This window comes from Rattus norvegicus, chromosome 6 (genome assembly GCF_036323735.1).
Source record: "Rattus norvegicus strain BN/NHsdMcwi chromosome 6, GRCr8, whole genome shotgun sequence".
NCBI lineage: Eukaryota > Metazoa > Chordata > Mammalia > Rodentia > Muridae > Rattus > Rattus norvegicus.
In genome coordinates, this window is record NC_086024.1 from 31,731,254 (window position 1) to 31,753,599 (window position 22,346).

Sequence of the window (22,346 nt, forward strand, 5' to 3'; positions counted from 1 at the left end):
CCCAAGGTGATGGACCGCTTATGAGACAGGCGTCTTTTGTACGGAGGAGGGGAGGGCATTTTCCATGCCAAGTGCTGCCCCATGAGCCCAGGCTGGGGATTCCCATGATGAAGGACTTAGTCCTCTGGCTTCAGGATTGGGAGTGTCTACCTGATAGAAAAAGGCTGTAGTAGAGGGCGGGAGAGATCCGCCTCCAGCTGGCCATTCTGAGGTCCTGCCCAGAACCCTGAAAGGGCTCCCTTCCTCCTCCCTCCCACATTTCCAGCCTCCTGTTCACTGCGTCACTTGCCTCACACAGCCTGGGGCATTTCCCAGTTTCTGAGACCTGATCTAAAATGATCTTCCTTTGACCGGGCCAGTGAGTAGGCCTGGGGCTGCCAATGGTCTCTAGAAAGGACAGCATGAGACACTGGGTCCTGCAGCTCTTGGTGGTGCTGCAGCTCTTGGTGGCGCTGCCTAGAAAGCTCACTGCCAAGCTGCTTGGTTTTGAATATTCTGCTGCACGCCCCCCATCACCTCCCCAGTGAAGACTCACCAGCTGTTCATAGGTGACTCTAAGATACAGGCAGCCATGGGTCTAGTAAGCCAGAGGGAACAGCAAAGGGAGCCTCGAGTAGGCCCTTAGTCACATTCGCAGGTAGCCTGCCCTTCTGAATCTGAATGCCTTGTAGTCAAGGGCAAGGGGCTCACAGCTGTGTGCAGCCTTGTGGCTCCTGTCCTTTGGGCTGCCCTGCTTCCTGCCCCTTCCAGTTAGTTCTCAGTGGCTAATCCTGCCCTGTCTCCTTGGTTCTTTCCCTCTGCAGACTTCTGATGCTGTGGTCAAGGTGGATGTGGTAAGTGTGGGAACCATGCAAGGGCCTCGGGGTAGGAGAACCATTCCATTCACTGACACCGGTGCCGGGCCTGAAGGACTTTCCTGAGCCCAGCCATCCTTCCCTGAGTGACAGTCCTGCCTGGGCCTGTGGTTCACAGTGGCAGGCTGTGACTCCTCCCACAGTACTATGGTGGATGGAGGGGCCGTGGGTAGGAATCATTCAGAGTCTTGGAAAAGAATGGAGAGTAGGAGAAACTATGGGGTGGTCAACCTGGCCAACCCCCCAGGCTGAAGATGAGAAGGAAAGGAAGAAGAAGAAAAAGAAAGGCCCATCAGAGGAGGCAGAGGAGGAGGAACCCGATGAGAGCATGCTGGATTGGTGGTCCAAGTACTTTGCCTCCATTGACACAATGAAGGAGGTGAGGCCTGGGCAGAGTCGGGGGGTAAGGAGGAATGGAGGGGGTGGGCTGCAGCTGAACCAGCTGTACATCACACCCTCAGCTCCTACTCTAACCCTCAGAGTCAGTTCCCTGAGCCCTCCCTTCAGAGCCCTCCCTCCTCAGGTTGATGGGCAGTTCACCTCCTAGCTTAGCTGTGTGTTCCACAAAGATCTCTGACATTTTCATGATGAGCCAGGTACCATACCAGATGTTGTGTGAGCCCAAAGATAGGTGTCACAAAGACGCTGAGCAGCTCTAGTCTTGTGTCTAGAAGCTGAAGATGCCACGCCACAGGCTATGGAGACATCAGTAACTGGGAAGTCAGGAAAGCCCCTTCATGTTTTGGCAGCAACTTCGACAACATGAGACCTCTGGGATTGATTTGGAAGAGAAGGAAGAAATGGATAGCACTGAGGGTGAGCCCTGGACCCCCAGCATCCGGATCTCTAGATCCCTCCACCCGGAACAATACCTGCTCCTTCAGTGCTGGTCTGGGCTCCAAGGATCCAGCTAAGGACTGCTACAGCAGTTCCACTCTGCTCAGTTCAGCAACCATGGAGATCAATAGAACATCTGAGCTGGAAGAGACCTCCTAGTTTGTTCCACAGTTTCTGTAACCTCTCCCATGGAACTACATTAATACTATTCTGGAAGGGAAAGAAGATTCTGGGGACAGATCCATCTAGGAAATGCTGGTTTAAGTGCATTCCTTTGGTACACTTCTCAGAGCCTTTATATGAGTATTGTGATGCGAGTGTGTTTCTGTGTGTATCTTTGTGTGTGTGTGTGTCTCTGTGTGTGTGTGTGCATGTGTGTCTGTCTGTGTATGAGTATGTATATCTTTGTATCTATGTGTATCTGTGTCTGTCTGTATGAGTGTATGTCTATGTGTGACTTTGTGTGTGTCTCTGTTGTGTGCCTGTGTCTGTATGTGTGACTGTATGTCTGTGTATCTGCATATGTCTGTGTGTATGCCTATGTCTCTGTGTTACTGTGTATCTGTGTGTGATTGTGTGCCTGTGTGTCTGTGTGTGTCTGTGTGTTTATGACTGTGTGTCTATGTATGTGTATGTATCTATGAGCGTGTGTGTGTGTGTATGTGTGTGTGTGCATGTTGTGTGTGAAGGGAAGTGCTCATGTACCACATCATGGGCTCGGAGCTCAGAGGATAGCTTCATGTGTTTCTCCTCATCCTCCACCTTGCTTGAAACAGGCTCTCACTGCCTCTGTGTACACCTGACTAGCTGGCCTGGGGGCTTCCAGGAATTCTCCTGTCTCTACCTTCCATGTCCCCATAGGAGCTCTGGGATTATAATCACTAATGCTACCACCCAACTTTTACATGAATTCCAGGGGTTCAAACTCAGGTCCTCACACTTACATAGCTAGCTTTTTCACCTCTGCGCCATCTCCCCAAGCACTGGTGTTATCAATTTCAAAGAAAGATACTATGTAAATGTTTCCTTTTTGTCTAAGCATGCCAGTGGCACTTAGGCCTCAGATTCCACCAGATTCAGCTTGGGAAATGCTTGTAGGAAACAACCTTGTTAATATATACCTAGGGAACCAAGGGAGCAGACAGTGGACAGGTTCCTGACTCCAGATCCAAACCCTTCCCTACTCACTCTGCTAAGAGCAGACAATAGTCTGTGCCCCTGACTCGGGCATAACCCGCTGTCTGTACCTCCTCGTAGAATACATTGAGAGTCCAAAATTAAGTGGGGGAAAAGTGGTGGAGCCAGGTCTGGGGCTCAGACCTTCCTGCTCTGGCCCTTTCTGCCCCACACTGCCCTAGATTGACTAGAGCCTCCTTTTCTACTTTGGGCCAGGCCTGAAGGGGCCAGTGAAGAACAAGGAGAAGTCCAGAGCTGCAAAGGAGGAAAAAAAGAAGAAAAATCAGAACCCTGGCCCTGGCCAGGGATCGGAGGCTCCTGAGAAGAAGAAAGCCAAGATCGACGAGCTTAAGGTGGGGGGCTGGGAGTAGACCTTGTCCAGATGTAGGGTGGGAGGCAGCAGATGAGGCCAGATGCTGGCATGAGGCCTGACAGCCAGTCCTGCCCAGGTGTATCCCAAGGAGCTAGAGTCGGAGTTTGACAACTTTGAGGACTGGCTGCACACGTTCAACCTGTTACGGGGCAAGACTGGGGATGATGAGGATGGCTCCACAGAGGAAGAACGCATAGTAGGCCGATTCAAGGTCAGGCAAAGAGTGTGGCCCAGCCGTTGATCCCCCACAACCTCATTTCCCTACGTCCCTCATCACTGCCTCTAAAATCCTTGGACCTTCCATGGTCCAGCAACTGAAGTGTTACGGCCCTGTCACAGTGTGTGCCTCCACCGTAGGCTAGTTGGCAGCCTGACAACCCCACCTCATGCCTTGCTCCAGGGTTCCCTCTGTGTGTACAAAGTGCCACTCCCGGAGGATGTGTCTCGTGAAGCTGGCTACGATCCCACCTACGGAATGTTCCAGGGCATCCCAAGCAATGACCCCATTAATGTGCTGGTCCGAATCTATGTGGTCCGGGTAAGACTCCCTTTGCATCCCTTTCCTGCAGGCCTCCAGGCCTCCTGCTGGAGGGACTGCTCCAAGACATTAGAAGGATCCACTGGTCTAGTCCCCATACTTCTAGAGAGGAAGTCCAGCCTTGGCAACAAGAGCCAGCAACTTCCGTAGTGCCACACAGTGAGACTTCTGTCTCTAAACCAATGCCTCTGTCCCCACTTCTCAACATCATGGGTCCCTCAGGAATGGGACAAGGGCACCCAAGAGTCTGCTTAGGCACCACTTACCCTGCCTAGGCCACAGACCTGCACCCGGCTGACATCAATGGCAAAGCCGACCCCTATATCGCCATCAAGTTAGGCAAGACTGACATCCGAGACAAGGAGAACTACATCTCCAAGCAGCTCAACCCTGTCTTTGGAAAGTAAGGCCTCGAGCTGCCCTCTGTGCCCACATTGGCTCTTAGTCCAGTCTTCACCCCTTACCCGTCTCAACCTATACCCTCTTCTGAATACCCCCTCCAACAGGTCCTTTGACATTGAGGCCTCCTTCCCCATGGAGTCCATGCTGACAGTGGCTGTGTACGACTGGGATCTGGTGGGCACTGATGACCTCATCGGAGAAACCAAGATCGACCTGGAAAACCGCTTCTACAGCAAGCACCGTGCTACCTGCGGCATCGCGCAGACCTATTCCATGTGCGAAAACAGAGTGGGCCCAGTTGCTGGGGAGGGGCTGGGGACAGGCTGGGGGCAAGGATTGGGAAGGGACTGATGTCTGCTGCACGGCTGCATCTTAACACTAAGACAGGACTCTGAGTGGTAGTTTGGAAAGGTGACCATGCTAGGATTTTGGTCCTGGGACATGCCTTCACCCCACACACTCTGAGTGTAGCTTCAGGGGCCGGGCCTGAATATTCCAAGATAAGGCAGGGAAAGGATTCCAGGACAAAGGAGGCAGAATGGGGAAAAGAAGAAAGAGATGGGGCAGGGCTGGAAAGGCCTCTGCCTCTTACAGGCTGAGTGGCCCTGGTCAAGTCCCTTCCTTCTCTGGTTACCTGATACCTCACAAGGGCTCTTAAGGGATGATGGGGTGATGGTTGGTTGGGGAGCACCTAGATGTCAGAGCCAAAGCTCAAACTAGAAGGACCAGCCCCAGCAGTCCTAGTGTCTTGGGTGAACCTGGGGCTGCAGGAGGCCCATTGCTGATGTAGGCAACAGGCAATTGTGGAGAACTAGCTAGAAGGATCTGCCACCTGGGAGGACCCAGCCTGAACCACTTCATGCCTGTGTCTCTTCCCATTCACAGACATGGCTATAATATCTGGAGAGACCCCATGAAGCCCAGCCAGATCCTGACCCGCCTCTGCAAAGAGGGCAAAGTGGACGGCCCCCACTTTGGTCCCCATGGGAGAGTGAAGGTCGCCAACCGTGTCTTCACAGGGCCTTCAGAGATAGAGGATGAGAATGGTAAGGGACATTGGAAGCAGCTGGGAGGCTTCAGAGGCCATCAGAGAGCCACACTTTGCTATGGGGGACTTCCAGATGTCCTCTAGTGACCCTGTGCTCCATACCCCAGAGCCCCCACCAGCCTGCCCAGCCACTGCCCTAATGCTTTCTCCTGTATCTCACACACTGACTCCCCTCTTTCTCTCTCATTCGTCCCCCAATGGGCCAGGAAAATACCCCCACTTTACAGAAGAGCAAACTGGGACCCAAGTTCTAGTTTGGTGACTTGCCCAAGGTCATACATCTCTACAGAGGCAGAGCAATGATGTGGGCCCAGTCTCTCTGACTCCAAGCCCCACCCCACCTCCACCCACCCTGTTCCTCTCTCCCCATGAGACACTTCCCAGAGGCTAGAGAAGGAAGGGTCTGTGTTGGAGAACTTAGACCTCCACAGAAGTGGTTTCTCCTCCTTTGTCTATCCCTTTCACAACCCATCAGGGTTCTCTGTTCAACTTCCCTAAGCCTGGTAAGCCAGGGTCGTGGGTCTCTCTGGAGCCTGGGGTGTAGCTGAGACCTTGGCCTTCCTCAGTGTCTGTCTCCCTAGTAATAAAACAAAGGTAAGGTAGATAGGTCATGACTCAGGGCCCCCTGGTTCTGAAGAGGCCAGGTGTATGCACCTGATCTGCTGGCCTCCACAGGTCAGAGGAAGCCCACAGATGAGCACGTGGCACTGTCTGCTCTGAGACACTGGGAGGACATCCCCCGGGTGGGCTGCCGCCTTGTACCGGAGCACGTGGAGACCAGGCCGTTGCTCAACCCTGACAAGCCAGGCATTGAGCAGGTGATGTGCACGTGGCTGGAATCCTCAGGGTAGAAATGGAGTTCACAATATTCCCTGTGTCCCCACTGTATTCCCACGTACTGCCCCAATGAGGCCAACCTGAAGGGCAAGTGTGGTTCTGAGACCTACATCAGACTGTTGGCTCCCTGCCCCAGAAGCTGTTACTGGATATTGGTGACATTATAAGACATCCTAGCATCCAAAGCTAGAAATTGATGGCATGCACCTTTAGATAGGCCAGGAGAATGGAGCTCCTTGTGCAGAAGGAAAAGTCACTGAGACATCTGCCACACCCCTATTTTCCTCAGGGCCGCCTGGAGCTGTGGGTGGATATGTTCCCCATGGATATGCCGGCCCCTGGAACACCTCTGGATATCTCCCCCAGGAAACCCAAGAAGTGAGCTTTCTGGGCAAGGATACTATCCCCTAGCCCCACCTCAGCTACTTCCCACCACAGCCTAGATCTTCTTTCAGGTAGAAGGCAGCCTGAATGAGTCACTCTTCCCAGGGCCTTAGGTGTGGCCAGGCCCTTCTAGGGGAGAACCAGAACAGCCTATGACTTCTGGGGCCTTTCTGCTCTGCCCACAATGACTGAGATGACACACACCCCGGCACACTCTTACACGTGCTATCCCTCTCACAGACATATCCATCCCTCACAGCCACCTTCGCTCACACACACACACACACACACACACACACACACATACACACTCTCTCACACACACTCTCTCACATACATACACTCACACACTCTCTCACACACACTCTCACACACACACACACTCACACACACACTCTCACACACACTCTCACACACACACTCTCACACACACACTCACACACACACACAACACTCACACACACTCTCTCACACACACTCTCACACACACTCACACACTCATACTCACACACTCACACTCTCACACACACTCACACACACTCATACTCACACACACTCTCACACACTCACACACACACTCTCACACACACACACTTTCTCACACACACTCTCACGTGCGCGCGCACGCACACACACACACACACACACACACACACACACACACGCAATCCTACACAGAAGAACCCATCAGAGCCTGTTCTGCACCACTGTCATAACATTCTACCAGCCTTTCTTCCGGGTGACTGCCACAACATAGGGGACTGAATGCCTGAAAAGGACCAGAGGTGGTAGAGGAGGAAGTGCCAACCTGAAGCTAAGCCACCTGCCCCACCTAGGTGGTCTTGGCTCCTGGAGCTGAGTGTCCCCCTGAGTAAGGTGCCAGGATGGTCACTGCCTGCTGCATATCATCAGCCCCTGGATTTGGGGCCAACCCTCTGGGCATACAAAGCTGCCCGTGTTTGATTTCTTACTGGTTTTCTTTTCTGATAATACTGGGGATTGAACCCCGAGCCCCATGCACACTAGGCAGATACTCTACCCCTGAGCTACAACCCTTACCGTTTCTTGAGGACTTTTAAATAGGGATTGGGCCTGGTATTTCCATTTTACTCTGGCCACAAGCAAATGATGCAGCCAGCTCTGCCTGTAGCAACCTCCAGCCTGAGGCTAATGCTTTCTGTTCCAGGCTTGACCACGAAGGGGTAGACACAGCTCTATTGCAGAGAACCACATTCCCACACCTTCACCTCACTCAGAATGGTTGAAATGTAACCACCTCGTTTGCAATTTCAACTAAACTCAAAATGGACGTCCTGTTTAACACAAGGACATAAAGGAACCCAGAACCGTGGGCTTCCACTTTGGGCCACTGAGCTTAACTGGGAATTTCTTAGAAACAAAGCTCTGGCCTTTAGACACACACAGAATATACGACCTGCCTCATGGTAGCTGCTCCCTACATGGGGATAGCTGGGCATGGCCCCTCCTCTTCTTCCTCCCCATCTTAAGCCTCAAAGCCCCAGGAGTGTTCATGGGTGTCTGATCCAGACTGGCTGGTTTTCCCCTAACTGTTGGGCACTACTGAACAGAAACCTCCCTCTAGTCTCATCCCCAACTCTCCGAGCCACTCGAGTCTCCTGGGGCTTCTCTTGAGACCCAGTCCTGACCTGTCCCCAGAACCTGGGGCAAGCCCTACCCCAGGCTGCTGATGGGCCTCCCTGCACCTGTCCAGGTATGAGCTGCGCGTCATCGTGTGGAACACAGATGAGGTGGTCCTGGAAGACGACGATTTCTTCACGGGAGAGAAGTCCAGTGATATTTTTGTGAGGGGGTGGGTTGACAGTCACTGCCCTGGGCGAGGCTGAACCGGGCATGCCCCCTTTCCTGGAAGACTGGATAAGGGGGTCCTGGGGTGGGAAGAGGCCCTTGCAGTGTGGCCACAGAGCTGGAGCCGGTGACTCCTCCCAGCAGGTGGCTGAAGGGCCAGCAGGAGGACAAACAGGACACAGACGTACATTATCACTCCCTCACGGGTGAGGGCAACTTCAACTGGCGATACCTGTTCCCCTTCGACTACCTGGCGGCCGAAGAGAAGATCGTTATGTCCAAGAAGGAGTCCATGTTCTCCTGGGATGAGACGGAGTACAAGATACCTGCGCGGCTCACCCTGCAGATCTGGGACGCTGACCACTTCTCAGCCGATGACTTCCTGGGTGCAGAACCAAGAACGACCTGGGGCCTAGAGCTGAGGGGCAGGGGTGGGCAGGCTGAGTCCGTGGGAGGGGGTCACCTAGTCCTCAGAGCCAGAGATTCTCCAAGAATCTTCCCAGTTGCTTGTCAGGGTCATAACTGGAGCAACAAGGTGGGGTGGGCATACTAGGTGGTCGAGGTAAACACTGATGGGGAACTAGCAGGAATCACTAGGGAGGCAGATTTCTCTGGGTCTCAGATTGCACCGTCTTTATCTGCATCTGCAAGCCTGGGTTTTGGTAAGACATCAGTGGGTGATGCCCTAAAGCCAGGACGATGGTGACAGATGCCTAGAGACACTCTAAGAAAGAGCAAAACCAGAGCGGGAGTGGAAGAGGAGGAAGCAGGATAGTCCCCACCCCTGCCATGTCCACCGGAAACTGACTCCGATGTTACCGCAGGGGCCATCGAGCTGGACCTGAACCGGTTCCCGAGGGGCGCCAAGACAGCCAAGCAGTGCACCATGGAGATGGCCACCGGGGAGGTGGATGTGCCCCTGGTTTCCATCTTTAAACAGAAACGTGTCAAAGGCTGGTGGCCCCTCCTGGCCCGCAATGAGAATGATGAATTTGAACTCACGGTGGGTACAACTCCTGCTTGGGGTAAGACCTACATGGGCCAGACTGGGCTACCCAGCCCTGTGGTTCGGACACCAGAATTCTGCTGTTCTTTCCTTCAGGGCAAAGTAGAGGCAGAGTTACACCTCCTCACGGCAGAGGAGGCGGAGAAGAACCCGGTGGGCCTGGCTCGCAATGAACCTGACCCTCTAGAAAAACCCAAGTGAGTTCCTGCCTGCCGAGACCCCCAATCACACCATGGGAGCAGAAAAGAGAAGAGGCCCAGACCCTTCTGGTCTTCTTGCCCTTACTCCCTCCCGGCTCACAGCCCCATCATGGGGGAGCCCCTCCTTCAGCCCTGAAGCTACCTCTTCCCTCTAAACCAAAGAAAGCCCATGAGCAAAGAAGGCAGTTCCTTTCCAGGGGAGCCCAGCCACCAAGTCCAATAGTGATATGGGTTCCTCCTAGTTTTTTGACAAGGGCAATGCAAGCACGCCAAAGGTGGCTAGATTTGCTGCTGGCTGTAGGTGGGCTTCCCCGTGACTCTCTCGACAAGCCCCTTTCCACCCTCCTGTTGTTTCCTTGTGCTCATCTGCCCTTCCCAATGCTCCAGTCGGCCCGACACAAGCTTCATCTGGTTCTTGAACCCTCTCAAGTCTGCCCGCTACTTCCTGTGGCATACCTACCGCTGGCTGCTCCTCAAACTCCTGCTGCTCCTCCTCCTGCTGCTGCTGCTCGCCCTGTTTCTCTACTCTCTGCCTGGCTACCTGGCCAAGAAGATCCTTGGGGCCTGAGCCCTGCAGCCGCCTGGGTCTGGTACTTCTTCCTTCTGCCTCTAGACAAGGGCTGACCAGCACATAGGACTCACTTAACAAACACAGATACACATACGACTTCATATGCGAACGCACAGTGCACACATATATGGAAGTACACACACGCACCTAAGCATACACAGACGAACCCAGCACATATGTGCACCCACATAAACATGCATTGCAAACTTTCAAACTTTAAATCTCATCAGAACCAGAAATGGCTATTTTATAATTTTTATATTATTGGGTCAGAGAAGTGACATAGCTTGTTCAAGGTCACCTGGCTCTGCGGCACTGGGTCTCCAGCCTAGGTTGCCAAAGTGCCAGTCTAGTGTTTACCAGCTACAGGAGAATTATTTTCTGATTCTACTCCAGTTCCACAGGCGGAAGGAAGCTGAGACATGGACCGGATGATCCAGGGGGCGGGGCGGTCCGGTCCAGGGGGCGGGGCGGTCCAGAGGGCGGGGCGGTCCAGGGGGTGGGGTTTGGCGAGGGTTGTTCCGAAACAGTTCCTCCTCCTTGTGATAGAGGTCTCCCTGGGCACAGCTGGTTCCTACCCCCAGGACAACTTGTTCCACCAGGGAAAACAGTCAAGCTGCCATCAGCTGAGGACCATGTATGTACCCATAGGCTTTGAGATCTGCCAGCATGTTCTCAGTTCACTAATTCCCTAGGTCCAGGAAAAGGAATTCCTGTTAAACCATCTTACGAATGAAGAAACTGAGGCTCAAGGGGGTCTAACCTGCCCACAATATCAGGAGATAGAAATTCAGGCAACCTGGACCCACGTCCTTGCCCTGTTGCCCCTCTTAAATGGGGGTATGGCCCGCATCCTCTGAAAGATGATGGGGCAGTTGTTGGAAAAGTATATCCAGAGGCTGGGGAGATAGCTCAGTCAAAAGTGCGTGAGGCGGGGCTGGGGATTTAGCTCAGTGGTAGAGCGCTTACCTAGGAAGCGCAAGGCCCTGGGTTCGGTCCCCAGCTCCGGAAAAAAAAGAACCAAAAAAAAAAAAAAAAAGTGCGTGAGGACCCAAGTTCAAGTCTCTAGCACTCACAAAAAGAGCTTAGGCATGGCTGCATCTGAGCCTGGGACCCCAGCACTGTTACGGGTAAACATGGGAGGATTTCCCGGGCTTTTTGCCTGCCAGACTAGCTCCAGGTCAGGGAGAGACTCTAGCTTAAATAGAGTGCAACAGCAGGACCTTCTCTGTCCTCCTCTGGCCACTGTTGTGTACACAGCTGTGCTCACTGGCATGCACACACACACACACACACACACACACACACACACACCAGAGTATATCCAACACTTTAATTTTGTATTGTGACATTTTACGGAGCCTGCTGATCTTCTGACACAAACCTCAGACAGTAGAGGCTGACGAGGGGACTTTACCGAAGAACTCTGCAGAAAGCAGAGCAGGTTAGCACCCTGAGTTGGCAAGTCGTGGAGCGTGAAGCACGGCACTCAAGCTGCTCTGATGCTTGCTGCGGATAATATCTGTGGGTTTATCCTAAAGGGAAGGTTTGAGGGCCAGGGATGTGACTCAGTGGGCAGAACGCTTTCCCCGCATTTGTGAAGCCTTAGGTTCAATGGCCAGGGCTACATAAACCAGGGATAGGGACGCATGCCTGGAATCCCAGCCCTCAGCGGGTAGAAGCAGGCAGATAAGTAAAAAGTCATCCTTGGCTACATGGTGAATAAAAGGGCAGCCTAGGCTAATTAAGACCATGTTCCCAAAAAGGGAGGGAAGGAAGGGAGGAAGGGAGGGAGGGAGGGAGGGAGGAAGGAAGGAAGGAAGGAAGGAAGGAAGGAAGGAAGGGCAGAAGGAAGTTGAACAATTCTGATTTTCTGAGAATATGGGGAGACAGAAGACTGTGCGATGTACTATATACACGATCTCAGGAAGGACGTGTAGCCTGCAATACTAAAGTTTGTTTTAGTTCATCACTGTAAGCTATCGGGTTGAGTCCCTGACAAAACTGTCACCTAGGCTCAGGGCGGAGCTGAGGCAGCAGAGGTCTCCCAGAGAAGACAGGGTCTAGATGCTGGCAATCTGATAAAGGCTCCACCCCAGCTCTAGCACTCGCTACGGAAGGACAAAGAGATGGGAGCCCTGTGTGGGTAGCTTATGCTGATTGTCTTCTCCCCACCCTAGCCGACCCGACACGGCGTTCGTCTGGTTCCTGAACCCACTCAAATCTATCAAGTACCTCATTTGCACCCGGTACAAGTGGCTTATCATCAAGATTGTGCTGGCCCTGCTTGGGCTGCTCATGCTGGCCCTCTTCCTCTATAGCCTCCCAGGCTACATGGTCAAGAAGCTCCTAGGGGCATGAAGCGTGCCCACCCTAGCCCGCCCCAGCCCGCCCCAGCATCCCTCCAGGGGCTGCTGCGTTTGCCTTCCCTCACCTGGACTCTCTCCCAGCTCCCTGCGGAACCGACCACGCCTGGCAGCCTTGAGCAAGACGCTTGCTGGGCTTCCATCCCCACCCCATCCCCAAAGTGCTGCTTGCCTGAACTAGTCCCATGCCTGCCTGGGGTTTGGGGTACAGCTGACCTTCAGAACCAGATACTCTCTCGCCCCACTTTCTAAGGTACCAAGTTCCTCTGCCCAGCCCCAAGAGTGGTAGTGGCCCAACCCTCCCTTGTGCTCTCCAAATCGTGTGTTAAGGCTCCAGTGAAATGAACCAAGGAACATGGGGCAGTGTCCAAGGCTCCGATAAGTAGGAACACGTGTAAAGCACCAGAAATGCCAGCAGAGGCAGCACATCACTCTACAAAGCATCCTGACCAAGATGGCAGCGGTGGCCAGCTGCTCCTGCGCATGCTCTCCTCTTGGCTCCCCCTCCCCCCACAGCCACTTGGCCACGTAGCATCAGGCTCCTATCACCAGGGATGCCTCTGCCTCGGCCAGCCCAGCGCGTGCCAGCTAGTATGCAAGCTCCAAGAGTAAATCGGGTGTCCTTAGCCGCCCTGAATACTGCCCTGTCCTGCCTGCCGACGGCCACACCCGAGTGTACGCTGAGTGCTGCCCTCCTGCCTCTGCGGGTCTGCTGGCTGCTTTTCTTGAGTGTGATTTTTTCTCTCTCTCTCTCCCTCTCTCTCGCTCAATAAAATAAACTCTGAGACAGAAGTGGAGCAGAAAGGGATAGGTTTGTGGGGCGGGGGGATGGTGAAACTCTTGTGGGTAACCTCTTGTGAAGCAGCATTTAAGGTGGGCCTCAGGCACAGAGCTGCCAGCCTCGGCTGCAAACCGAAAAGTCTACCTCCACAGCCGAGAGCGCACACCATGGTAGACCCAGAGGCCCCAAAGCGTAGAGAACGTCCTTCAGTTGGGGGATGATGTGAAGTTATACAAAGCCCCAGTCTCTACCCATAGAGACCAGCATTTCCCCAAGGACAGAAAGGGAGCCTGGTGCTAGTCTCTCCCATCTGAGCCCAGGGACAAAGCTTTGTAATACTACTTAGGGCAGGACCACTGTCCGTGTCGACCTGGCCTCTTCCACAGCATTCAGTGTAAGCTTTCACAGACTTTATTAGAACTTCAGGGAGCAGCACTGCTTTGCTTTGGCAGCTAGATGCAGCTCAGGAGAATCCAGGGAGGGCCTGGCTCTCAGGCGACAGGTGCAGACTCTATGACACCAGGCTGTGCACAGCCTTCTCTATTTTGAGGGCATCCGGAAGCCCTGAGTTGGAGGGACCTGCAGTTCCAAATTTACCTGAAAATTAAAGGGTGAAGGTCATTTTCTTGCCTTCTGTGAGGGCTCACGTGCAGACGCTGACTCTCCCAGAGTCCAAGTCCCTGCAAAGGGACTTCTTCAAAGCTGAGACATGTTGGGGTCCCTGAAGGATGGCAGGGCTTCCCGTCTGCCTCCAGATAGTGCTCCCAGGAATACTCTTCATGCTCACCAATCATCCTCCTTAAATCCCCCCGCCCCATTGTTTTCTCAGTCTAGCCTTGCCCCTAGCCCTCGTCTCCTCCCTCTTGTACACAAAGGAATCCATAGACACAGAGGCCATATGTCCCCAAATGTCTGAGTCCTGTCACAGGCTAAGAAACCATCATGATATCAAGATTCACCCCATCCACCTTCCAGGTGTGACCTGGGACCTCAGATCAGCCTGGAGCAGTATGTCTTCTGTAGCTAGACAAGGGACTGGAGACTGTCATGACCACCTTGGCCCCAGCACCACCCTGAAGTATCCCACCACAGCTAGAGTGTGTACAGCCAGGTCACCCGGACTTTTCCTTCCTCCTCTGGCCAGTCCATGGTAACAAGTAACGGTTGTCACTGGAGCAGACACCTCTGACAGCACAGAATCTGCTCCCCACTCAAGGGGACCCTCAGTCATGGGGACCAAGGGGAAGCTCAGTGCTGTGAGATTCTCACCAAGTCTCCAAACTTGCTTCCCTCTGTGAACCAGGGAGGAGAGTTTCTGCCTAGCCCCTGGCAAGTTGTTAGAGCATTCAAGGGTGGGAAGGGGCCTTGGGGCCCAGAAGCTACTTCTGGACTTGGTATTGTTTTTAAAAAGAATTAATTCTGGCCAAGTATGGTGAAGAATGTGTTTGATCCCAACACTAAGGAGGCAAAGGTAGATGGATCTCTATGAGTTTGAGGCTAGCCTGGTCTACATAGTGAGTTCCAGGATAGCCAGGGCTATGTAAAGACATGCTATCTCATGAAAGAAAGAAAGAGAGAAAGAAAGAAAGAAAGAAAGAAAGAGAGAAAGAAAGAAAGAAAGAAAGAAAGAGTGAGGGAAAAAGAAAGAAAGAAAGAAAGAAAGAAAGAAAGAAAGAAGGAAAGAAAGAGAAGAAGGGAAGAGAAACAAACAAACCAACAAACAAGGATGGTTGTAAGCCAGCAAGGTTGCTTTGCAGGAAATGTGCTTGCATAGAAACCTGACATCCAGTCCTGTCTCTGGCACCCACATGGTGGAAGGAGAAGGCTATCTCCTCAAAGTTGTCTTCACGTGTGCCATGGCATGGGAGCACACACACAGACACACACACGCACTTAAAAAACTTAAGAATGGTTCAGGCATTGAACCTCTTGCTTGTCACTCCAGTACTTGCGAGACTAAAAAGAAAGTCCATGAGTTCGAGGCAGGCTTGCACTACAACGTGGGCAGCTCTCACGAAAGGGAGGAGGGAGACACAGACGTAGCTCAGTTTACAGAGCACCTGCCTGACGTGTGCAAAAGCCCTGGGTTTGCTCCCCAGCCGCACATACACGGGCCACATGCCTGCAATCCCAACTGTCCCAGGTGAAGGCAGAATATCAGAGGTGCAGGGTCCTCCTTGGCTACATCTTTGGTACAGAGTTTGAGGACAGCCTAGGCTACTTGACACATTAGATCAAAGAATTAAAGTTAAAAGCCAACAGAGTGGTCAGAGCTGAGTGACCCTGAGGCCGTGACCCCAGCAGGACAGTCTCAGTCCTTCTGGCCTTGCCAGCAGGTGTCCCCTCCTGAGCCGTGGTTTCTGACCTTAGTCTGCCCGTGCCCCAGCACCCACCTTGGCCTGGAGATACTGCTGCAGCAGGGACTGCATCTCTGCATTCTGCTGCTCCAGGGAGTCATTCTCCATCAGCAGCTTGGCCCTCTGGGTCAGCACAAGGCTAGGGGTGGGACATATAAAGCGCGTTAGCTAGAAGTCAGCCTGGTCTTCCTTCCTCTACTGATTAAAAGCCAGGCCCTTGGTGTTTCTGCTCTGGTGGCGAGCAGGGGAAGACCTGGGACACTTCCCTTCCTCCCAGGTTAACAGTGACAGACAAGGAGGATGGGAACACCACCCGCCACCCACGCCCTCTGCCCCCACTGCCACCCTGTACCACCTGCCACCACCCACTGCCATTCAGCCCCTTAGACTGTGTGAGCACAGGAGACACAGCTATGCCCCTGGACAGGATTGCCCCTACAGACCACCCAGCTCCCCATCCTTCCAAGCCCTGATGCTGACTAGTATTTCTCCAAGGCCTTGAACAGCGCATCCCAGAGGTTCTGCTTGGAGAAAGGGATAACCATAGCCAGCGATTCCCAGTACTCTGTGTCCTTCAAGTTATTTCGAGTATCTTTCTTCAATCTCTGTACTGGTCGAGCGTCCCTGGAAGTTAAAAGCAGTGGTGCCTGTTTCTACCTGCCACCCTAGTCCCCCAGGCAATACCAGTCACATTTGTGTGTGTACATGCCTGTGTCTATGTGTGTCTCTACGTTTATGTGTCTATGTATGTATATATGTTTGTATGTATGTGTATTTATGCATGTGTGTATGTGTGTATGCATGTGTATGTATGTGTGTATGTGTGTATGCATGTGTATGTATGTGTGTATGTGTGTATGCATGTGTATATATGTGCTTGTGTATGTATGCATGTGTATGTGTGTATATGTGTATGTATGTGTGTATAATTGTATATGTATATATGTGTGTATGCATGTGTGTATGCATGTATATATATATATGTATGTGTATACATGTGTATATATGTGTGTATGCATGTATATATGTGTGTATGTACGTGTGTGTCTATGTGGACAGCTATTTCTCCTCTGACTCAACACTGATTGTGTCCCAGCTTCCTAGTACCCACGTCCCCAGCAAGCCCTCCATCACCCCTGTACCACTGCTCACTTGGGCTTCTTCAGCCCCGTGACAAAGGCATCCAGAATCTTGAGAACATCATTGGGGTGGATGAACATGGGTGAAGACAAGTCCTCCTGTTCTACCAACTCCCTGCCCATAAGGCTTCCATTGTCACTTCCCTGCTGGTCCTCTAGCTCTGTGGGGTCTCCATCTGATTTGGATGCTGAACTTCTCCTGTCTGTCTGGGACATCAAGCTCATATGCTGCAGCGCTGACACCAGGCTTGTGCGCTCCGCATTGCTGTGAGTGGAGATGCTGACCTGGAGAGAGGCGCAGGGTTGACAGTGGTCTGGATGCACCCGACACACAGTGAGAAACGACAGAAGGGATTAGCCAAGTCTCCAAAAACCCTGCAGGATGCTGCGCTGGCCAGTTGTGTGCCAACCTGACACGAACTAGAGTCATCGGAGAGAAAGAAACCTAATGTGAGGAAATGCCTCCACGATATCCTGAGATCTCAGGATCTCGTGATCACGGTGAGACGGGCCTGCCTGTTACAGAGGGTACCATCCCTGGGCTGAGCAAGCCACGAGGAGCAGGTCAGTGAGCAGCATCCGTCTATGGCCTCTGCATCAGCTCCTGCCTCCACGTTCCTGCCCTGTTTGGGTTCCTGTCCTGTCTTCCTTCAGTGACAGACTACAGTGGGGAAGTGTAAACTGAATAAAGTCTTTCTCTCCAACTTGCTTTTTGGTCATGGTGCTTCATCCTAGCAATAGAAACCCTAAGAAAGACACATTTACATAAAGACCGAAGGCAGGTGAGTAAGGAGGGGCGCACTCTGGAGTAAGACCTGTGTTCCATCCCTAAATCCAGTTCACCGGTGCACTGTGCTGCTAGCCACGTTTCAGTGCGGTAAATAACCCCTTTGGCTCATACATAATATAAACTCAATTCTGCTGAAATTTCAAACTTAAATGTCTTCCTCCTGTCCCATCATGAGAGTACACCATGAATTATTAAATATATCCCTTCAGGATGGAATCTGCAGTTTCCAGTCTTCTATTTCAAATAATGCCCCAATGAAAAAGCTGTAATAAACATATAGTTTCAACCGCATTAAGAGAGTATCCAGGAGTATGCCTTAATTAAGACTAGACTGAGCCACATAAGAGCCTGTCTCAAAAATCAGAGGTGGGGGGGAGGGGGAAGGCAAGAGGGAGAGGGAGAGGGGAAGGAAGAAGGAATGAAGAAAGGAAAGAAGGAAGGAAGAAAGGAAGGGACAGAAGACAGAGACAGGCAGAAAGAACGAGATGGGGTGGGGGAGGAAGAGAAAGGAAGGAAGTCAACTGTTTTATCTACAGGAAAAAATCCCAGAAGAACTGTAAAATGGCTGATGCTGTCAAACTGTCCTCGCTGAGGGGACAGCCGTCACATTCCCACCAGGTTATGAGTGTGCCTGTGACAGCACATCCAGTATGTGTTAGCAGACACTGAGCTGTGCTGCCAACCCGACAGACAGATGTTGCTGTGTAGTCCTCACCTGTGCTCCCCTTTCTACAGAGAAAGCGGATCGCAGGTTAAAGGTCACCTTTACTAGCCGGGTGGTGGTGGTGCATGCTTTAATCCAAGCACTCAGGAAGCAGATCTCTGAGCCGGAGGCCATCCTGGTCTACAAATGGAGTTTCAGGACAGCCAGAGCTGCACAGAGAAACCCTGTCTCAGGCGGGGGTGAGGTGGAGGGAGGTTGCCTGTCCTAGCCCAAGTATGGAGATGCACACTTGTGATCCCCTTACTTAGGGTAGTGAGGGAGGAAGACTGTAAGAGTTTGAGGACTACCTCACTCTTTCCTTTGCACTATTGACCAACAGTTTTCTCATTGGCTTATGTGGGCTCTTTATATATTAAGGACACTGATCCTTAACCTGGTATTAATTGAAAATACTCTCCCTCAGACATCATGTATGCTTTAAGATCTTCCTGTCACCTCCTCCCATGTGATTCTAGGCCTACATCAGCACACACTGTTTACGTAGTGAAGTGAATCAAACCCAGGACTTCAGAGATGCTAGGCAAGTACCTTCCAAATAAGCTACACCCTAGCTCTTGTCCTACTCACCCCCCTTTCTGAAGGCTGCCAGGAAACTCACCCTGGGGCTAACAATACTAAAACCATTTTTATTTTCGATGTTTAACTTAAAAACTTAAAACGTTGAAAGTGACTCTCCACAAAGTTGTTCTTTGTGTCTCCTTCTGAAATTATTTACAACACAATATTCATGGTGTCACAAATGAGTCCTGCTTCCTAGGAAACTGTGATTGATCAGAATACCCAGAATGCAGTGCATTCATGTTTTACAGTGCTTAAAGCCTGGTTTTGAGGAAAACCCAGGAAAAGAGTCCTTGGATCTCAATATAGAACAACATCCCATCCCTCCCCCAGCCATTCTGCCCTTTGCAAATAGAAAAGACTAATAATGAAGCCAATACTATTAGCCATTCCTGGCATAGATGCTGTCAACTCCACCAGGTCCAGGATCAGTACTTAACTCCAGCATATCGCCTAAACAGCTACAAGAGAAGAAGATATGGTGGAGGGAGGTGCCAGCCACATCAGAACCCAGGGTCTGTGCCATAGACTGAGGCAGAGGAGAGAGCCAGGACCCCATGAGGAATCAAAACCTGTAGAGAAACGAAATGGAAGGAAACACTCTCCCCAGATTCCCATCTCACCTGGGCAGAGGACAAATGGTGGGCTTTGAATCTAAGGAAGAAGTTTACCATCTTGTACAAGTCATCCTCGCTCTCGATTCCCAGGGCCTGAGGAGAAAACAAGATGGCTACTCAGATGCCTCATCAAATAGGCTATGAACTCAGGCTGCTCGTAGATGCTCAGCAACTCTGAGCCAGAGACTCAGATGCTCCCCTCAGCATCTCTGGATGCTGAAGAGAGTCTAGGTAGCTGCCGTGAACAAAGCCCAGCGTCAGGAGGGCTCCGCACAGAGCACACCGCCAAGGCCAATTTGAAGTTGAAGGCAAGCAGTGAACCCAGGGAGGCCTAGGAGACTGGTACGGTCTTAGGGTTGAGGTAATATCGAAGAAAAATAGGCCCTGCCCCCACCCCACTCCCACACCCACACCCCATGTCCTCTCTGCCCAGTACTCACAGAAAAGATGGCATCCAACCTCAGCAGATAGCACTCACTCTTCTCCAGGGGGAGGAGCAGACTCAGTAGTTTGCTCTCTATGAGGAAACCCTGAGAAGAAGAGGAAGATGGTGTCCCCAGTCAGGGCCAGGCTTCAGGAACAAGGCATAGGGTCTGCAACCATCTACAATGTGAATCTCCAGGGACAGCACCACAGAGCACAACCTCTAACAGTGAGCTTTTGGGCGGTGGGGCCCTCGATGAAGGTCATCTTGAGAGACCTAAGCCGGTCTCTGGAAGCAAGACCAGAGACAGAGTTCGATCCCATTCTGGGTTTAGACCGCCCCCAACCCACCCACAAGCCACTGGTCAAGCTGAGTCTTCACCAGATTGAGCCTCAGTGCCCGCTGCACCCATACTCTCCCCCAAATAGTTACAGAGCAAGCACTGAAGAGGGAAGAGAGGGCTATGGAGATGTGAGTCGCATCAGAGCACATGCGTGGGACACAGATGGGGGAGGGGCGAGGAGAAGCCAAGTGCCACACTGAGCCGAGGAACTTGGGAAGGTCTCCAAGGACAGTTAGTTGGTCGTGCTGACTGGCTGTATTCCTTCTGCAGGAGTGGCTCCAGAAGCAACAAAGAAAATGTCCTTGACTGTCCCAGGACCACTGGGGCTGAGCTGTGTTTTAGTTCCTCTAGCACCTGGGAATAATGGCGTCTAAGAAGCACCCACAAGATGTTGCAGTAACCCAGATCCCGCTGAGCCAGCTCCAACACGCCGTGGCTCTCAGCTTGATCCGAGTTGCCAAGACAGTGGAAGTATTGTAGACCTGATACAGCTGGAGAAAGGCCACCGCAGGTGCGGCCACACGAATGGTAAACCTAGCAGATGAATTAGAGGCAGGCGAGGTAATACTGTCAACCAGCAATGCTCTCAGAAGGAGCTGGAGGTTCTTCCAGAGCACACTGGCTCACTGGGAGAGCAGCCATTGCTGGCCGGGCCTCGGCAAGCACTGCCTTGCAAGCTCACTCCCCAGCCCCCTCTCCGGGCAGGCCTGGCTCCAGGCTGCATGGCCGCAGAGGCCTTACCGACTCATCACACAGGAGCACCAAGATCTTTTTGGTAGTTTTTGCTGAAACTTGATTGGGCAGGTCCATGTAAGACTCGTCTTCGGACATGGCTGTCTCTGTCCCCTCATCTTCTACAAGTGGGTCAAGGAAAGAAAGGCATTAAGAGGATGACTTCCTGTCCTTGCGGACTTAGAAGCAGTCGGCAGCTTTCCCGGAGCAAATGGGCCTCTTGCTGCCTCTCTGTGGCCACCTATTTCTGAGTGCTGAACAAAGCCTGCCCTGTGGGAACCAGACTTGGGGATGGATCAAAGACTGCCTGGAGACAGTCCTAGCCAGCCAGGATGATGGATTCCCCAATTTCATCTACTGGAGGCCTCATGCTTAGAGTCCTACCATGAGCCAGGAAGTAAGAGGGGAGTTTGAACATATTTATTTGCCTTTGGGACACAGTTCTGGAGGCAGGTTACAAGATTTTGAAACTCACAGGGTTTAGAAGCATCCAAATAAAAGGACAAAATGGCTGCCTCTGAGAGAGGAACACTGACAACTGGACCACAACTTCTTTTAAAATTAAAAGAAAGGGACGGAGAGATGGCTCCGAAGTCAAGAGCACTTACTGCTCTTGCAGATCAGTTCCCCGAACCCACATCTGTCAGTCCACAGCCGCCTGTAACTCCAGCTCTAGGACACCCAACACCACCCTCTGGCCTCCCCGGGCTCACACATTCGGCATATACCCACACATAATTGATTGTAATTAAAGGGAAGAAAAAATAGAAAACAAAGAAAAAACATACAAGAAAACGAGAAACTACAATTTTAAAAATTAAAAAGAGGGGTTGGGGATTTAGCTCAGTGGTAAAGCACTTGCCTAGCGAGCACAAGGCCCTGGGTTTGGTCCCCAGCTCCGGAAAAAAAAAAATTAAAAAGACTTTACCCTATTAATTCTTTATCAGAAAATGGGAGCTCACATCATCCTGTAATGGCTGGTAAGATGTCTCAGTAACCAAAGATGCTTGCCACCAAGCCTGACAACCTAATCTAGATCCCTGGAACCCACATGGTGAATGGAGAGAACCAATCCCTGCAAGTTGTCCTCTGATCCATATATGTGCTGTGGTGTTGGCGTGCAAACACACACACACACACACACACACACACACACACACACACAAACAAATACTTTTAAAAGTCATGTATTGCCCAAGACTGAGAAAATGGGCTCTTGCTGCCTCTCTGTGGCCACCCATGAGTGAAAGTCTGCCGTGCGAGGATGGTTGTTCGAAAAGTAAAATAAGTCTATGAGCTGGCATATGCCTGCAATTCTAGAACTTGGAGCATCGGGAGTTCAAGGCCAGTCTTAGCTACTTGGAGTTTGAGAGGCCCTCTTGGGCCACACAAGAGACTCTGAGAGTCCAAGATAGCATACACTGCTGAGAATATGGAATGACCATGCCTCTGTGTAGTCATT

At 51.9% G+C, this 22,346-nt stretch overlaps 2 protein-coding genes across 14 annotated transcripts in view; one reads left to right on the forward strand and one right to left on the reverse strand.

Annotated features, from left to right (window-relative positions):
• The window catches only part of Otof (otoferlin), a 96,608-nt gene extending 83,385 nt beyond the window's left edge, over window positions 1-13,223 (forward strand). For 5 of the 12 annotated variants that reach the window (XM_063262553.1, XM_063262557.1, XM_063262555.1 and 2 more), the window contains 16 exons: window positions 804-833; window positions 1,102-1,233; window positions 1,604-1,670; window positions 3,084-3,220; window positions 3,317-3,451; window positions 3,641-3,778; window positions 4,054-4,181; window positions 4,285-4,455; window positions 5,066-5,226; window positions 5,904-6,046; window positions 6,355-6,443; window positions 8,182-8,280; window positions 8,421-8,662; window positions 9,101-9,279; window positions 9,379-9,479; window positions 9,870-10,492. In XM_063262553.1, the coding sequence (XP_063118623.1) occupies window positions 804-833; window positions 1,102-1,233; window positions 1,604-1,670; window positions 3,084-3,220; window positions 3,317-3,451; window positions 3,641-3,778; window positions 4,054-4,181; window positions 4,285-4,455; window positions 5,066-5,226; window positions 5,904-6,046; window positions 6,355-6,443; window positions 8,182-8,280; window positions 8,421-8,662; window positions 9,101-9,279; window positions 9,379-9,479; window positions 9,870-10,050 (2,133 nt within the window). In that variant the 3' untranslated portion in view covers window positions 10,051-10,492. Of the gene's footprint in view, window positions 1-803; window positions 834-1,101; window positions 1,234-1,603; window positions 1,671-3,083; window positions 3,221-3,316; window positions 3,452-3,640; window positions 3,779-4,053; window positions 4,182-4,284; window positions 4,456-5,065; window positions 5,227-5,903; window positions 6,047-6,354; window positions 6,444-8,181; window positions 8,281-8,420; window positions 8,663-9,100; window positions 9,280-9,378; window positions 9,480-9,869; window positions 10,493-12,233 lie in introns of those variants that run through there. The other 7 variants (XM_063262552.1, XM_006239833.4, XM_063262556.1 and 4 more) reach the window with 4 other exon arrangements.
• A 372-nt stretch (window positions 13,224-13,595) lies between these two features.
• Drc1 (dynein regulatory complex subunit 1) overlaps window positions 13,596-22,346 on the reverse strand; it is a 35,148-nt gene continuing 26,397 nt past the window's right edge. The window contains exons 11-17 of one of the 2 annotated variants that reach the window (NM_001007009.1): window positions 20,894-21,006; window positions 19,826-19,915; window positions 19,392-19,478; window positions 16,710-16,981; window positions 16,038-16,181; window positions 15,594-15,696; window positions 13,596-13,797 (exon numbers count right to left, since the gene is read on the reverse strand). In NM_001007009.1, coding sequence (NP_001007010.1) covers window positions 13,741-13,797; window positions 15,594-15,696; window positions 16,038-16,181; window positions 16,710-16,981; window positions 19,392-19,478; window positions 19,826-19,915; window positions 20,894-21,006 — 866 coding nt within the window. In that variant the 3' untranslated portion in view covers window positions 13,596-13,740. Of the gene's footprint in view, window positions 13,798-15,593; window positions 15,697-16,037; window positions 16,182-16,709; window positions 16,982-18,816; window positions 19,341-19,391; window positions 19,479-19,825; window positions 19,916-20,893; window positions 21,007-22,346 lie in introns of those variants that run through there. The other variant, XM_039112484.2, reaches the window with a different exon arrangement.